The sequence below is a fragment of the Rutilus rutilus genome (assembly GCF_951802725.1).
Source record: "Rutilus rutilus genome assembly, chromosome: 9".
NCBI classification, from domain to species: Eukaryota; Metazoa; Chordata; class Actinopteri; order Cypriniformes; family Leuciscidae; genus Rutilus; species Rutilus rutilus.
The window spans coordinates 14,675,298-14,692,531 of NC_140223.1; the positions used below are offsets into that span (position 1 = coordinate 14,675,298).

At 36.6% G+C, this 17,234-nt stretch overlaps 2 protein-coding genes across 4 annotated transcripts in view; both read left to right on the forward strand.

Moving 5' to 3' along the window:
* Positions 1 to 17,234, forward strand: part of mrm3a (mitochondrial rRNA methyltransferase 3a) — a 526,058-nt gene that overhangs the window by 135,925 nt on the left and 372,899 nt on the right. The window lies entirely within an intron of this gene.
* camkk1b (calcium/calmodulin-dependent protein kinase kinase 1, alpha b) lies at positions 1,820 to 12,733 on the forward strand. Of its 3 annotated transcripts, none has more exons than XM_084418334.1 (17): positions 1,820 to 1,995; positions 3,710 to 4,054; positions 4,628 to 4,675; positions 4,802 to 4,855; positions 4,997 to 5,048; positions 5,150 to 5,283; positions 5,392 to 5,428; positions 6,740 to 6,761; positions 6,860 to 6,948; positions 7,055 to 7,254; positions 7,341 to 7,394; positions 7,489 to 7,562; positions 8,784 to 8,871; positions 8,955 to 9,083; positions 11,111 to 11,208; positions 11,311 to 11,337; positions 11,449 to 12,733. In XM_084418334.1, exons 2-17 carry the CDS (start codon positions 3,809 to 3,811, stop codon positions 11,519 to 11,521), a joined length of 1,425 nt encoding a protein of 474 aa, XP_084274460.1. In that variant the 5' UTR covers positions 1,820 to 1,995; positions 3,710 to 3,808; the 3' UTR covers positions 11,522 to 12,733. The 3 variants fall into 3 exon arrangements, with proteins under 3 accessions (XP_084274460.1, XP_084274461.1, XP_084274462.1); XM_084418335.1 differs by having other exon boundaries at positions 1,892 to 1,995; positions 3,787 to 4,054; positions 11,449 to 11,964; XM_084418336.1 differs by lacking the exons at positions 4,802 to 4,855; positions 4,997 to 5,048 and having other exon boundaries at positions 1,892 to 1,995; positions 4,628 to 4,661; positions 11,449 to 11,964.

A 17,234-nucleotide genomic window follows, 5' to 3' on the forward strand; every position in this document is an offset into this window, starting at 1 on the left:
ATCAAGATCACTTTACACCTCTGAAGATGCTGTAACTGCAGGCAAGTCCTTCAGATCAAGCAAGTCATGTACAATGTACACAATTTTTTTTTTTTTTACTTTTTAAAATCTTTTTGGAGTGCTTTATTAAATAAATACCTTTTTTATTTTTTTTATATCATATAAATAAGTTACTTTATTTTATGATAAAATCACCCCCCAAAAATATAAAACAGATTCAGCATTCTTGATTGTGTACTTGTTTGGTACCTTTGAATTGATCCTGACAGTTTCTCGCATCCTTTCATCGTCTTCCAGGAGCTCCAGAAGCTTAGCCGTGTTCAAACACTTGAGATAGTCCACATTTAGCATTGAATCCCCTTCATGAGGCATTGCAGCCCATTTATAAAGATACTGCCTCACACCCAGGACTTGAGCCACTGATGCTCTGAGGTCATGGTGCATTTGTACATCTTGTAACATGATCACAAGCTCCGGAGCAGTTGGTTACTAGGGATTTCTGAGCTTACACTGGAGCCAGCATATACCAGCAGTCAGAGTACTACACATTCTCTTACACACTTTAGAAATGTAGATGAGGCCATGCACAAAAACATAAATCAAGACCTCTGTGGGCCTTCAGCACCTTGGACAGCTCTAGAATATTTCAAAAAACCTTAGAAATACTTTAGAAAATGTGTCTTTGACTGTTTAGATATTAGTTATTCTATGAAATGTGTAAATAATCACCCACACCCACATTTACTTTCTGTTATGATTGATAGATTACATATAGATTTATCATTATTTACATGTTTCATAGAATGAAACATAGATAACTCATATCTAAACAGTAGAATATTTATGTATTTATTTAAGCGTTTCCAAATTCCCTTTGTTATATTAGCAAATGTGCACATTTGGTTGGAAAAAAATATAAAACATAGGACATAAAACTAGTACATTTATTATCTTGAAATGGATTATTAAAAGACTAGTCAACTCTGTTTCCATTTTATTTCCCCCTAATTTATATACAATTTATAAACAAAACTCATAATGACATCATCATCCTTTCAAGAAGTAAACGCTGCAAGAACAATAAAGTGTTTCCTGTTTGTTGCATTTTATAAATAATTTTGTACTTTTTTTTATTGTCACCCTGTTACAGTGATTTTCTCTATAAACAGTCTAAATAGTTATTTTAAAACCCTCTTCCTAATAAGACCAGAATGTAATAATGGCCAAATGAATTATAAAACTGTCAGCATGGTTATTGTCAACCCCGTTACTTTGCATTTAGTTATATTCAAACATATTACTTTTCATTAATTTAGCTTCAAATTTAAATATTACCTTTTTGAAATGGAAAAGGCAGCCAAATGATAGACACTTCTGATATTATTTTCCAAACAAGGGGGAAAGTATTAAGGATACGACAAATGCCTTCTAAAACTCGCATAACAGACAATGCTTTACTTTGATTATGAAGAGCTTGAAGTGCTGTATAACAGTGTCTTTGTATTGGATTAAATACAAACTTGCTGTCCAGCATGTCCTTTATGAGGTTATACAACACTTGATCTTCGTTCCCACCTGATAAACTGTCTCAAGTTTATATCACTTTAATCTTATTATCCTGTTATACTTTGACTTCGAGAGATCCAAGCACTTAGCCACTTAGCCATGCAACAGGAATAACTTGTCATACTTGGGGTGTTCACACCATAGGTTCTTACCCAGGCATTACCACACACATGCCCCCCATGACGTAGCTCAGCTCATTGATGTTGTTCATGTCCTTTCACTGACTGCAGCCAGTTACCGTAAACAGTCTTTTGGAACAGATATAGCCACAGTAGACTAAATGTGTCCATGCTAGCTAATCCTCTTTGATTCCGTGATCCCAAACAGTCTGGAGTCGTCCGGGCTTCAGAGACTCAAAGTAGTTTTCTGCCTGATGAGCGGAAGTGCATGCAACACTATGGCTGGCGATACAAATTCTTGTTGCTCTATGTAAGTAATTACAACCCCTATTACATACTGTAAGAAAAACTAGAAACCTGTACAAATTCATTACTGTTACAACATTTCATACATGTCAAATGCTTTGTAATCGCATAAACGTGTGTTGTATACAAGATAATACAATTGTTTAAATTTGTTGATTATTTCTGAACCAATGTGATGTATGAGGTTAGACTGATTTGTTTAGAATGTTTTTAGGATTTTATTAAGGTGAAAATCAGTGTTGGTTTAGTATAACTGAGATCCTATTATAGTTAATATTGTGAATTAGATTTTGTTTTCATTTTAATTTTAGTTTTAGTGATTTTTCTGTTTTTGTCTTTGTTGTTTTTGTCTTCATTATGTTAATACTTACTTAAACTAAATGAAAATAAATGTTGCTTTGGTAACTAGCTGATTTTTTTTTTTCAAGTAATACATAATACAATTTATTAATTTTTTATGGTTTTAGTTTTAGTTGACCATAACCGTGTCCATGAATCAGACAGGACCACAAATTTGAATATTGTTTTGGACCATTTTAGCTTAAATTTTTGTGCCTCCCCATTAATGAAGCCATTATTCAGACTATTTTACAATATACTTTCTCTGTTTATGCATGTTTATAGAAGAAAAACAGTGAGTTATTCTCTTTAGCGGTGTTCCATTTTTCTGTGCTTTATTGATAGCATAGCAGTAGCCTACAGAAACGCATTTTTAAGGGGGCTATATGTAATAATTTTCATGTATCAATCTTTTATTATTGCCAATTTGTGAAGTTGTGAGCTTATAACGAATCTTTAAAAAACGAGACCTTCCCCGACTTCCTAGGTTGTCTATGAAAGCCTGTAGACAGATTTTTTTTTTATGTGAAGGACTCGGGACGTTTTTGCCGGCAAAATTAAACGGATGAGAAATATGCGCGCTCCCGAGAGCATCACTTCCGTTCAATGGCACGAAATTAATGTTTACAAAGTCCAGGAAAATGCAGATAGAGCAATCATGTAGGCTACTGTAACGTCAAGTTGTCATGCAAAGAAAACTGAATAATTCAAACTACAGTCTCATTAATTCAAACAGTCTAGTCTCAAATATACTCTATAATCAAACTATAATAACAGCGTAGGCTAAGTTTAATCTCCTCATCTGTCGACATGATGTCTGTGAATTGCAGAGCTGGTGAAAACATATCCACATCATCGCTACGATCAAGATGCTTACTTAACTGCTGTTTGCCTACCGTTTTTATTGTTTGTTTATTTTGTTTTTGAGAGGAAAGCAGATATTTACATATTCATATAAACGTCCCTCTCAGCAGCGTCTAGATGTTCGTTAACAGTATGTCGCTGCAAAGGTATTTGCAGCTTCTTTTACTTCCAAGCAAAGAACAAAACAATAACTTAAAAATAACGCAGTGAGTACATCGGGGCTTAGAGCTATATCAAGCCTTCGTTATGTGTGCTCGAGTGCGAACACGAGCAGTAAGTTGCTGGCTGCAGTTCACTTAACAGCCAACGGTATTGCTAATATCAAGGGGTTTCTGAATTCTACAAACAGTATAGCCCCTTTAACCCTGAGATGTGGCTCAAAATGTTTAACAACACAAGCTCTGTTGTGTAAAGAGAACAGTGCATCACTTAAATGTGTTTGGGCTTGTGAAATGGCAGTGAGTGTGCTTGTTATTGCTGTCAAACTCAACTCTCATCTCTTTCTGCTGTGACAGTTTGATGTTGTCGTGGACTTTCTGAAGAACACTGGACTCTGCGATGTCCATTGAGATGTGTACTTTGTTATAAGCAGCTCAGACTGAGACAGGACAGTCATGAGTGCTGACACAGCTAACAGGGTGGATCTGGACCCTGATTACCATGCTGAACTGTCCGACATGGTAGCAGCCATGAACAGAATGACCCCTCCAAATGGATGCAGGACCACCCCACATCGCCTCAATCTCTCGGATCGCAAGATGTCACTTCAGGAGCGATCAAGTTCTCTGAACGGCTTCACCCCACGAATAGCCAGAAGACCCACTATTGAATCGAAGCGGGTGTCTATCTCTGATGGTGATGTGAGTTGGGCATGAGATTTTAGACTTTTGCAGCATATTTTACCTCAGACCATCAATGAGGATGCTCAGCAAAATATGGCATTGGTACTGAAACTCATTATATAAGGGCTGGCACAATATCAGATTTTCACTACATGATTATTGTGGACAAAATAATTCAGGATAATATCGCAATTTCCACACTGAAAAAAAAATCTGGTGTAGGATTTACTTTGAAACAAAGTTTACTTAATGCTAATGATAATCACTAGTACATTTCATACAAAGAAATGGTAATACATTGAATTATACATGAAGTTTTGTAGTAGAAAGACTGAAATAGTAGGCTATTTTCTTGTAAAACATGTTATATATGTTTATAACAAATAAAACAATTCACCACTGTGAAAAATCAAGAAGAAAATAAACAAACAATGCTTTAACTTTTCATTAATCTTTAACTTTATTTTTTAAGTTTATTTTGTGTCTTTTCTTATCTGACCAATGATTAACACCCAAAATATGAGTGAACTTAATTTTTTTAAATATCGCAATATTGTGACACCCCTAACAAACATACTTTTCTACCTACAGGACTGTGTCCAGCTAAACCAGTACAAGTTAAAGAGTGAGATAGGAAAGGTTGGTTATTCTACTTAAAATCCTAAATTATTTTAAATATTTATGATTGGTTGGCAAAATCACACTTATAAACATAATGTTATCTTTTTAACCTTCCTTTTTTTTTCTTTTTTCTTTTTTACACAGGGTTCATATGGGGTGGTCAGATTAGCATATAATGAAGATGATGACCAGTATTATGTAAGCAAATATGTGATCAAAACATGATCATTTGTAACATATATAGTAATTATTAAAATATGTATTATGTTATATTATAATGACAAAATTCTTACAAATTGCAATAAAATGGCATCATTTATAATAATATATTTATTGCAGGCTATGAAGCTGGTATCCAAAAAGAGGTTAATAAAGCAGTTTGGATTCCCAGGTAAGCAATACACATTTACATTTTAAACTTGTGACTTTTTTTTTCTGAAGTTTTGTCTCAAGTCTGCAGAACATTAATAGTAACTTGTGATGGTTGTGTAGGGCGACGTCCTTCCAGAGAATCCAATGGATCACAAGAGAATCTTTTAAAGCATTCTGGCCTTTTGGACAAATTATATAAAGAAGTCGCTATTTTGAAGAAACTTGACCATCTTAATGTTGTTAAATTAGTTGAGGTGAGTTAGATCTGTACTGTTTCTTAGATAAATTTTCACTATACAAGTCAAATAGTAGTTACTTGCTATAAAGTATAACTGTATCTGTCCTGTGATATTTAACTGAAGGTTCTTGATGACCCAGCTGAGGATAACTTGCACATGGGTGAGTAATTCTGTCAGTCAGCGATATACACTCACCTAAAGGATTATTAGGAACACCTGTTCATTTCTCATTAATGCAATTATCTAATCAACCAATCACATGGCAGTTGCTTCAATGCATTTAGGGGTGTGGTCCTGGTCAAGACAATCTCCTGAACTCCAAACTGAATGTCAGAATGGGAAAGAAAGGTGATTTAAGCAATTTTGAGCGTGGCATGGTTGTTGGTGCCAGACGGGCCGGTCTGAGTATTTCACAATCTGCTCAGTTACTGGGATTTTCACGCACAACCATTTCTAGAGTTTACAAAGAATGGTGTGAAAAGGGAAAAACATCCAGTATGCGGCAGTCCTGTGGGCGAAAATGCCTTGTTGATGCTAGAGGTCAGAGGAGAATGGGCCGACTGATTCAAGCTGATAGAAGAGCAACTTTGACTGAAATAACCACTCGTTACAACCGAGGTATGCAGCAAAGCATTTGTGAAGCCACAACACGCACAACCTTGAGGCGGATGGGCTACAACAGCAGAAGACCCCACCGGGTACCACTCATCTCCACTACAAATAGGGAAAAGAGGCTACAATTTGCACGAGCTCACCAAAATTGGACAGTTGAAGACTGGAAAAATGTAGCCTGGTCTGATGAGTCTCGATTTCTGTTGAGACATTCAGATGGTAGAGTCAGAATTTGGCGTAAACAGAATGAGAACATGGATCCATCATGCCTTGTTACCACTGTGCAGGCTGCTGGTGGTGGTGTAATGGTGTGGGGGATGTTTTCTTGGCACACTTTAGGCCCCTTAGTGCCAATTGGGCATCGTTAAAATGCCACGACCTACCTGAGCATTGTTTCTGACCATGTCCATCCCTTTATGACCACCATGTACCCATCCTCTGATGGCTACTTCCAGCAGGATAATGCACCATGTCACAAAGCTCGAATCATTTCAAATTGGTTTCTTGAACATGACAATGAGTTCACTGTACTAAAATGGCCCCCACAGTCACCAGATCTCAACCCAATAGAGCATCTTTGGGATGTGGTGGAACGAGAGCGTCGTGCCCTGGATGTGCATCCCACAAATCTCCATCAACTGCAAGATGCTATCCTATCAATATGGGCCAACATTTCTAAAGAATGCTTTCAGCACCTTGTTGAATCAATGCCACGTAGAATTAAGGCAGTTCTGAAGGCGAAAGGGGGTCAAACACAGTATTAGTATGGTGTTCCTCATAATCCTTTAGGTGAGTGTAGAAGACTTTGCTTTTACTCTTTGATCTGTTTTTCTAATTATTCTTTGTGTCCTTTTCTCAGTCTTTGAGTTGGTACCTAAAGGGTGAGTATTTTTACCTACAGTTCACAGACCCACTGTATGCTAATTAAATTTTTCCTTAGTTAGATTTTTCTCTCATAATTTGTTTCACCTGACCCTAGTCCAGTGATGGAGGTCCCTACAGACAGTCCGCTAACAGAAGAAATGGCCCATTTCTACTTTAGGGATGTCATCCTAGGAATTGAATACTGTAAGTTTCCCTAGTCTAGGGTATTTTATATAGTCTTGTATTTGCCAAATGGCATCTATAAACTGAGGTTATCTTTGCTATCTTTGTTTCATGTTTTATTTTTTAGTGCACTATCAGAAAATCGTACATAGAGACATCAAACCCTCAAATCTGTTGCTGGGGGATGATGGGCACATCAAGATAGCAGATTTTGGTGTCAGTAATGAGTTTGAGGGGAATGATGCTCTCCTGTCAAACAGTGCAGGAACACCAGCTTTCATGGCACCCGAAACTCTGACTGATCGGGACCTGAGATTCAGTGGAAAGGTTAGAAGACTTCTAGAATATTCTGGTTTACATGCAGTGAAGACATTGATTCTTTATCATTTACAATTGACTCTCATTGGCTTCAGGCTCTGGACGTATGGGCAATGGGAGTGACGCTATTTTGTTTCGTCTTTGGAAAGGTAAGACATTTACCTGTGTATTTATCACAACAATACAATATTATTTTTCAAACATAATTATTCAAATACAATATGTTAATATTTTGTTGTGCAGTGTCCTTTTCATGATGAATACATCTTAGGCCTGCATGGAAAAATCAAGACTATGGCAGTGAGCTTCCCAGACAAGTGAGTTGCAAACACTGATAATAAACCATTTTACATACATTTACATATTTGGCAGACACTTTTATCCAAAGCGACTTACATTGCATTCAAGCTATATATAAAAAAAAAAAATCTTCTTGGTAATCAAACCCAGTTCGATGTTAGTCGCATCATGCTGTACTGTTTGAGCAACAGGATGGCTTTTCTAAACCATGATAAGAAAATATGCAGTCAGACAAAACACATTTGTTTTCACCACAGAGTTATAAAAAAAAAAAAAAAGGTAATTGTGACTTTTTTTATCTCACAATTCTGACTTTTTTCTCGCATTTCCATGTTTTAAATATAAACTTAGAATTGCAAAATGAATTTTTGATCAGAATCAAGTCGCAATTACCTCAAATACCGCTTTCATGCCGGAAACATACTTCCATACCAATTTATTCAGAAATACTATTTGTATTAACTACAGTTACAGAATAATTGAACGAAAATTTTATCTTTTTTTAATTGTTTTATATAAAATGGATATTTTTGGTGCTGGATGCTTATTTGTCAATACAGTGTTTCAAGTTTACATGTATCTTCTTGTGGAAGAGTGGCACTTAATGAAAATGCTTAAAAATTGTTTTAATGTAATCCTTAATGTTTTTATTATATTAATATATAGCCAAGATTTTATTCATAATATAGCATAGCCTCTTATTGCTTAGTAGATATATATAGCTTTCCAATACATTACTATATGTACTTAAAAGTTATCCTTTTATATCTTTACATAAAAAAGGTTGCATTTATTTAATCAAAAAATACAGTAAAGTCAGTAATATTGTGAAATATTATTACAATTCAAAATCACACTTTTCTATTTGAATATATTTTAAAATGTGATTTATTCCAGTGATGCAAAGCTGAATTTTCAGCATCATTACTCCAGTCTTCAGGGTCACATGGGTCAAATTTCAGGAGCCAAGCATTTCTTTGAAATAGAAATGTTCTGTAACAATGTGAAAAGTCTTTCTTTTTTTTCATTTCATGGATAAAAGTGTTGTGTAAAAAAAATAAAAAATCTTACTGATTCCAAACTTTTGAATGGTAGGATAGGTGGTTTGGAGAATAGATGGATATATAGTGGAGATCCATACTTAGACACTCACAGGTTATTGGTAAGGTTAAGTCCCCCTTATTTACTCAGAAACATTTGAAACAGCCCATGTAATTCTTTTTGTATTATTTACACAGGCCTGTGATCAGTGACGGGTTGAAGGAGCTCATTACCAGAATGCTGGACAAAGCCCCAGAAACTAGAATCACATTACCAGAAATAAAGGTAAAATCATAATAAAAGATTGCTGAAGAATTTTAAAATGTACATTTCAGTATTACTCTGTGTAATCTGGTCTCTGTGGGCAGTTGCACCCATGGGTGACGCTGGATGGCACGGATCTCCTGCCCCTGGAGGAGGAGCACTGCACAGTGGTGGAGGTCACTGAGGAGGAGGTGCAGAACTCTGTCAAACTAGTTCCCAGCCTGTCTGCTGTGGTGAGTACGTCTGAGGGAAAAAACAAGGAAAAGTTATTTTAAAGATTTACTTCACACACACAAATGTATTCAAAATTATTTTACAAAATGTCTTATTTAGCCATCTATCAAGTCGGCAAACCAATAATGCTAAAAATTAAAGTTGTATTCATGCTGCATGCTTTTGAAAGAAGGCTCTTATGCCCAACAAGTCTGCATTTATTTAAGCAAAAATACAGTAAAAACAGAAGAAAAAAAAGTGTCAGGTTTTGGTGTTGAGGGAGGAGGCGAGGACTGATGGGCTTTTATTCAGAGTAAAACAAAACAAAAACAGTAGGGGGGAAACACCGTCTAGTGGCGAGGTGAGGCAAGGCACATCATACGACGTCCTGGCACAAGACAGAGAATAAATAGGGAAGCAAATGAGGAGGATAACGAGGGAGGACATGTGGGATAATTGAACTAATAATCAGGTAATGAGGAGGACGGAGTCAAGACACTAGACAGGGGAGCACATTGCACACAGAAGCAAACATGACAGAAGCCATTTGGCCTGTTGAAGGAAACTACCTGAACAAACTCTGAGGCCCTGTTTACACCTGGTTTTAAGATGCGTTTTGAAGTGGATGACGCTAAATACAGGTGTAAACAGGGTATTAAAAGTCTTGAGCTTGTCCACTTTCGACCACTTCCAGAGGTAGTCGAAAACACATTCGACCGGATTGCTTTTGTAGTGTGAGTGGTCGAATGTGTTCGAACAGCCACAAAAGACTTCCTACTCTCCGCATACTGACCTAATACGTAAACATTATGGGATGCGCTAGCCAGACGGGATTTAAACTTTGTCGGCTGGAGACCCAAGTTTGGTTTGAAGACGAAAAACGTGCCAAACACAATGTTGTCTCAATATTCCTGATTTCTAACAGATCTTGCGACTGTCAGAGCAGAAACTAAAGCTGATGCTCTCAGTCTCCGTGCGCGTTCATATGTAAATTGCATAGACTCTTCCCTCGAAGAAATCAGGACAAAAGTGGTTGAAAGTGGACAAAAGAGACGGATTAAAACACCAGGTGTAAACGGGAATGTGTCTCCCTCGTCTACTTTTGATCTGATTGACCAAAGCGCATCTTAATACCAGGTGTAAACAGGGTCTGAGTTTCAGAGTAGGTTTAGAGTTGACAAAACCTTACAAATCCGACCAGGGGCCTATACCATAATAGCCTGGCTCTGTCCTCCTGCGTACTTCCGCTCAATTTTCAATTTCCTTCAGTACTCCGTCTGGGTTTGCGGTATATTCGTGGGTTTTCTCCGGCCAAATTTTTACCAGTCCAATCAGCGAACAGAGGGAGTGGCTGAGAACGATGATGTTGAGGTCGTGCGCTAGTTTGAGTTGTAGGGTTACGTCACGACCAAACGTTAGCGGTTGGTTATGGCAGATCCAATAGTTTTAAACTTCAACAGAGTACCCGCCTTCAAGGAAGCTTGTCAATGGAGAGTGGCCAGACTCTCTGTACAAATTAAATGTACGAGAGTCTGGTAGGACCAGGCTAATACCATAAAGCCGTTTGGTGGCTAGTCAGGTAAGGTATGTTTCAGTTTAGTTTGCGCCAACCCTGGTTTTTAGGCACTATGAAAGCAGCTCGGCTTTTAGCGGTGCTCAAACCAAAATTGGACAAGTCACTCCCCCACCCGCCAGTAGGCGATCACGAACAGACTGAGAGGGGCCCGCTTCCTTCAACTCTCACTGGGCCCCACCCCATGCTTGGGACGGCCCTAAACAGCATGAATGTCCGGACCCCAACACTCAACTGAAAAATGAAATCGATCTGGACACCAAAAATAAAAAATCTTACGGACCCCAAACTTTTGAATGGTGTATATATACATTCCGTAAAATCTGTTGCTCAGAAGTCCCATTTTGTGGACCAAAAAGTCCCACTTGGTGGACCAAAAAGTCCCACTTGTGGTTCTGTAATGTAAATATGTGTAGTTATTAATAACATGTTTTACAGTGCACATCTAAAATTTGTTTTGCACTGTATTTTAAGATCCTGGTGAAATCCATGCTGCGGAAGCGCTCCTTCGGTAACCCCTTTGAGGGCAGCAGGCAGAACAGGTCCATGTCCGCCCCTGGAGGTCTGCTCGCGTAAGTCCACCACTGCATGTCATCGCTTCCTACCGTATGCTGGTACTCAGAATACCTGTGACACTGATATGATGCTCTTATTTCTCTCCATAAATTCTGCAGGGATATGTCATTGTTTCGCCCTTTAAGGTATTACACAATAGACCTCACTGTTAATTTTAGTATTTCAAACTTAATGCTCATGTTTGATTGTGTGTTTGTACTACATATTCATTTTTTGATGGTGTGTGTCTTCAACAGCAGAGGGAGTAACAATAACGGGAGCAGAGAGGGGGAGCTGGAAAACCTTATTGAGGATGAAGCTTTTTCATGAATTTGCTCAAATCATTTGTCAGATTGGCCCAGTTGTGTGATTAGACTATTTTGTTTCAATCTGCATTGCAATTTGTTTTTTAAACAAAATCCTATATACTGGACAGCACGATGTAAGGGTTTTGAGGTACCTTTAAAATAAATATAATGCTGGTAATAAGTACCTTTTAGTTGAGTAATATTTGTGTTTCATTGCATTTAAGTGCCAAATTTAAAGAGATATAGATTTAAATGCATATTTAAAAAGATATCCGTGCATTTGACGTTAGTAAATAATATGGCGGCAGCAGTGATGACTTTGCTGTGCAGTGGAAATGAGATGTATAGAAGTCTATGTGTTATGTAAAAGGTCTTTATGCTGTCTTATCGTCATTTTGAGCTCTTGCAGTTATGCTGTGTCTGTAGTTTGTGTAGCTGGAACGTTACAAATTTTTATTTTGCACCAATTGTGAGTTTGTTTTTCTTTCCTTGACAAAACTACTTTACTACTACTACATACAGTACGTACACACACACACACACATATCCTAATTATAGGCCCCTAGGCTCCTTTAGTGTGCACTATTAGTAATCACTATGAAAGTCCTCTTGTGCCTCCATGAGGTTGTTCTCTGATTAGCAACACAAACCCCAGGGACTCTGTGTGTCACTCTTTTTCAAAATAACTGTGTAAGGGAGATTGTATATTAGGATAAGAGCTCCGTTATGGCCCATGTGTCAACATATAGTGAAGTTCACTGTTGATTCTCTTTAATGTTATGATGACCCCACTTCAACAGTCCACAAATGAACAATGGTCTTTATTTCATTACAACTGCAATTTCAGGTTGTATTAAGAACTTAATTATATCAAACATAGGCTAAGTGTTTTTATCTGTGAAAGAGCATTTATATTAACTAGATTTTCTGAAGAAAATTCTAATGGTTGTTGGCAAGTGTGCTTTGCTATGCGGTTGCTAGGATGTTCTAGGCATTGCTGGGGTCTCGGCGGTTGCTTGTGCACTTCAATTTAAATGAAAGTCTTTGGGATTTTATCCACACCACACCATTTGAGTTTCAGCTCAGTGGAAGAATAATATGGCAGTTAGTAATAGCAGTACCACTAATTAACTTTATTGTTCAGCTGACATTTTAGACTGACGCAATAGACCTTGTCTGATATAAGGCCCATTATTATAATAAAACAATTTCATTTAAATAAACTCTTGTGGCCAAATAAACTATTAGTTGATGCATGTGTGCGTAACTCGGGGTATACATTTGGACTGATGATCTGGAATCAGTAATTGGCTTCAGTTCTTATCTTTATACACAGTTCTTATCTTTACTGCCTTTACAGTCTCAGTCCATTACACTGAAGAGAAAACACAAATGTAAGGAACTGAAAGGAATACATCACTTTGTCTTGCTACAATTGGCCCTTTGTACTTGGCTTTGCCCTGACTAGCACAATGAGCTGTAGGGTGGTAGGCACTGATATATATGCTGAAAGAATATGAAAAAAATTGGGCCACTGGAATTTACAATGTGGCTTTTTATATCAGATGGGTATATATCTCATGGGTAATTCAGGACACAGGATGCAGGCATATTCATTTGATGTGTATTTACCCACACACTTTGTGTCTCCATAGTATTAAAAAAACTACCAAACATAAAAATGGTGTAATTATCATAGACCAGGTAATGGACCTGGTTTTATTTTTATTTTGGAGGGTTTCTTTTTTTTTTTGCCTTTTGTCTTTGTGATATATACAGTGCTATGCATAAGTTTAGACACCCATACTAAATTTGACTAAAAAGAGGAATAAAAAGTCATCTTTTGGAAACTGAACTTAATGCCTTAATTAAAAAAATTAGGAAAAATCCAACCTTTAAGGACACCAATTTTCTTTGTGAATGAATAATGTATCGTAAATAAATAAATGTTCTTCCTTAAAATACATGGTGCATAAGTTTGGACACCCCTATGTTAAATTCCCATAGAGGCAGGCAGATTTTTATTTTTAAGTATTTAAAAAAAATTTTTTTTTAGGATACTATGCATCCTGATAAAGTTCCCTTGGCCTTTGGAATTAAAATAGCCCCACATCATCACATAGCCTTCACCATACCTAGAGATTGGCATGGTTTTATTTCAGTTAGCCTAAAAGCTAGTTTGATTTGCATTGAGAGATGATCTTATGGAAAGTACCCCATGCCAATCTCTAGGTATGGTGTTGGTGAAGGCTATGTGATGATGTGGGGCTATTTTAATTCCAAAGGCCAAGGGAACTTTATCAGGATGCATAGTATCCTAAAAAAAAAAAAAAAAAAAAATACTTAAAAATAAAAATCTGCCGGCCTCTATGGGAATTTAACATAGGGGTGTCCAAACTTATGCACCCTGTATTTTAAGGAAGAACATTTATTTATTTACGATACATTATTCATTCACAAAGAAAATTGGTGTCCTTAAAGGTTGGATTTTTCCTATTTTTTTTAAATTAAGGCATTAAGTTCAATTTCCAAAAGATGATTTTTTATTCCTCTTTTTAGTCAACTTTAGCATGGGTGTCTAAACTTATGCATAGCACTGTATGAAGCAGAGATCATAATAATAACAGAAAAGTGCAACACAATGGTTTTCTGCTTGGCACCTAAATCTTTTGAAAGCACTTTACATTATGAAACCTTCAAATCCAAACACAGTTTTCAGTTTTTGATGGCCATTTTATCTTTTGTCATTTGAGCTATTCAGAACAGAAAACATGAACAGGGTGTTCTCTTACATAACTCACATTCTCAACCAGTTGATAGTGATCTGACTGCATTTCTTCCTGATTGATGCTTGACTGCAGTCCGCTGACTTCGCTTTGTCAATATTCAGATTACAAGTTTACTCACCTAACATATGGTGAGCATCCATGTGATTACCAGTCGTATTTTTCTGGGTGTGTATGTATTTTCAAATTGCAAAAAAAATTAGTGTACACTTAGTAACCTAAGGTTACTTTTGTTGACTTTGTAAACCAATATTTAGAGCAAATATTTGTAGAGTAGCCTACAACAGACCCGGTTCTTGGATTGGGTGACTTACACACTGTACTTGGTGGGGCACCATTATCTTGGTTGATTATAGGTTTTTGATTCATTCCAAAAGCATTTTTTTGCAAACTAAGAATGATTCACTTGTATTTGATTCGAATAAAATGAATTTAAAGGATGTTTTAAAAATGACTTTCTCTAATGCAAAATTGTTTTGCCAAAAGTAAATTTTTATTTCACCAAAAGTAATTTGAAAAAGCATTATACAGACATTATATATAGTTGAGGTAATAACATCACCCTTGCAAGATCTGCAAAATGTTAATAATTAAAAATAAAAATAAAATATATATATATATTTTTTTTTTTGGTATTTTAATTTAAGCAGAGGCTCTGTTCTTTCTGTTGACAAGCAAACAAAAAATTCTGGGCGTAATGACAGTTTTGCTGGCGGTTGCTGGCAACGTTTTTTTTTTAATCACTGGCGGGGAAAGAGTTAAAAACAATTCCTCATTCAGAAAACATGTTCAAATCACCAATGCAATGTCATAAGGCTGTACAGCATTAAATTGTTGTATTTTCATTAGCAACCCGAGCCGTTATAATATAAATAACCTTTCCAGGCAGGCAGTTGGTAAAAACCGTGGATGGAGAGGTCAAAACCATTGGTAAGTGCTCTTTATAGTCTTGTTACATAATGAAAGACTAGTGGAAGGGTTGCGGCCTCTTTTCCCTTTGGACTATTCAGAGACACTTCTGTTAATATTGCCACTGCTCTTCAATGCTTCAATATAAAGGCTGTTGCAAAAAATCTAAAAGGCCCCTTTTTATTTGAATAAGGTTCATAAGCTCAAATGTAGGCTATATCTTTTTTTAATTCGATTTGCTCAGCAATATGCCCTTTTTCTGTGCATTCAAAACGTGATAGCTGAAAAACTGTATCTGATCATATTTGCTGCATTAGTAAAAATTAAGATCATTATCTCATCTGAAGTGTGAAATATTCAAACACTAATTGTGGCCTACAGTGAAATTGATGTGTGTACGTGCAAAGTTACACACAACACAGTCAGTATAAAGAAAGCTTATTTAATGTATAATCGGATTTTGAAAAAAGAAAATGGGGATCATTTGAGCGAACGCAAAAATGTAATTTGAATCAAATCAGAGTGAAAAAAAAAAGTGAAAAGTCCCAGTGCCGTTCAACTAAGAATGCCATTTGGCCAATCAAATTCGAGGACTGTAACTACAGTACGTGTTGCATAATCCTACTGAGACAACTAGACATTAGCTTTAATATATTTATTAATTGTCTTCAAGCTTATACCACAGACCCCCAAAATGATCAAGCTATAGTGCCATTCTAAAATGTAGAAGGCAGCTATATATTTTCATAAATTTATACCCAGACCCAACTTATAATATGAATTTTTTTTATAGTTATGCATAAAATATTTTCTAAAAAATTATTTACTTTCTATCTTTTAACTTTATATAGTACTGTAGTGTTAAATGTATTATTTATTTAAATCAAATGTTTATTTTAGTTGAATTATTTAGTTAGTTTAATATTTTTATTTTACTTTGACTTTTTATGAAGATGCGTTCAGTGATTTTTTTTTTTTTTGTCCATGCAATGGAACTTAATGGACAGAACTGTCTGGTTCCATCATTCTTCAAAAATAGCTTTTGCGTTCCACAGAGGAAAAAAAGTCTTACAGGTTTGAATCAACCATCAACATGATGCCAAAATTTTCATTTTGGGGTGAACTATCCCTTTAAATATGCATCTTTAAGTTGTTCACCTGAGTTTCATCTGTAACCATAAGGGCCACGGCCATAATTTACCAATGGTTTTTATCGAAATATTTATCTCAGCATCTTCTGTTATTGATTTGGAACTCAATTCTACAATAGGCAGATGGGATCTTAGGCTGAGGCACATCACAAATCCTTGCCATTCGGCTTTATGCAGATGGTACAGTGTGTTAATAAATGTTCTTCTCTTTTCTTTTCTCCAGTGTGAACGCCCTTGATGGCCAGACAATTGTACCTTAGAATGTCATGAAATCAATTAAGCATTGATCGAGTAAAAAAATAATGCTTCAAGTATACATTTTGAGGTGACAAATCTCCAGCTGGGTATAGCCTTATCTGAACAATTTAACCAGGGCAAACACGTTCAGATATTACACGCTTTCTATCTTGCATCCGATCATAATGCAGCAGAAATGGCTTGCTCCTTTAGTCTACATGACAGAGTCCCGATGTGAACAAGGGTAGACAGGTTTCCCTTGAATTTTAATGGTGTCTCTGATGTTCTGATGTTTATCTCTTTGCAGGTTGTTCTAGATGTCTGAACAGTGCCAATGGGAAAGGGGATGTTTTGTCTCCAGCCCTAGCAACATGCACCGGATTGGTGGATATGACAGCTCACGCTGCCTGCGATTGGCCGTTATTGTGGAGCATTTTGAGCAGAGAAATTCATCTCTTGCTCTACTGGGTGTGGGTTGCTGTAGGAGGCTGCAGCAGAATGCTGAAAGAGCCAGCAAATCAGGCTGTAAGTTTGTTTTACCTCCGCAATATGAAAAGGAAATAGAATGAATGCAATGAAAGTGTCATTTCAGCTGGTACTCGTGCAGGTTATGTGGCAGCCACACATCAGAAGAGATCCGAGTTTAGCATCA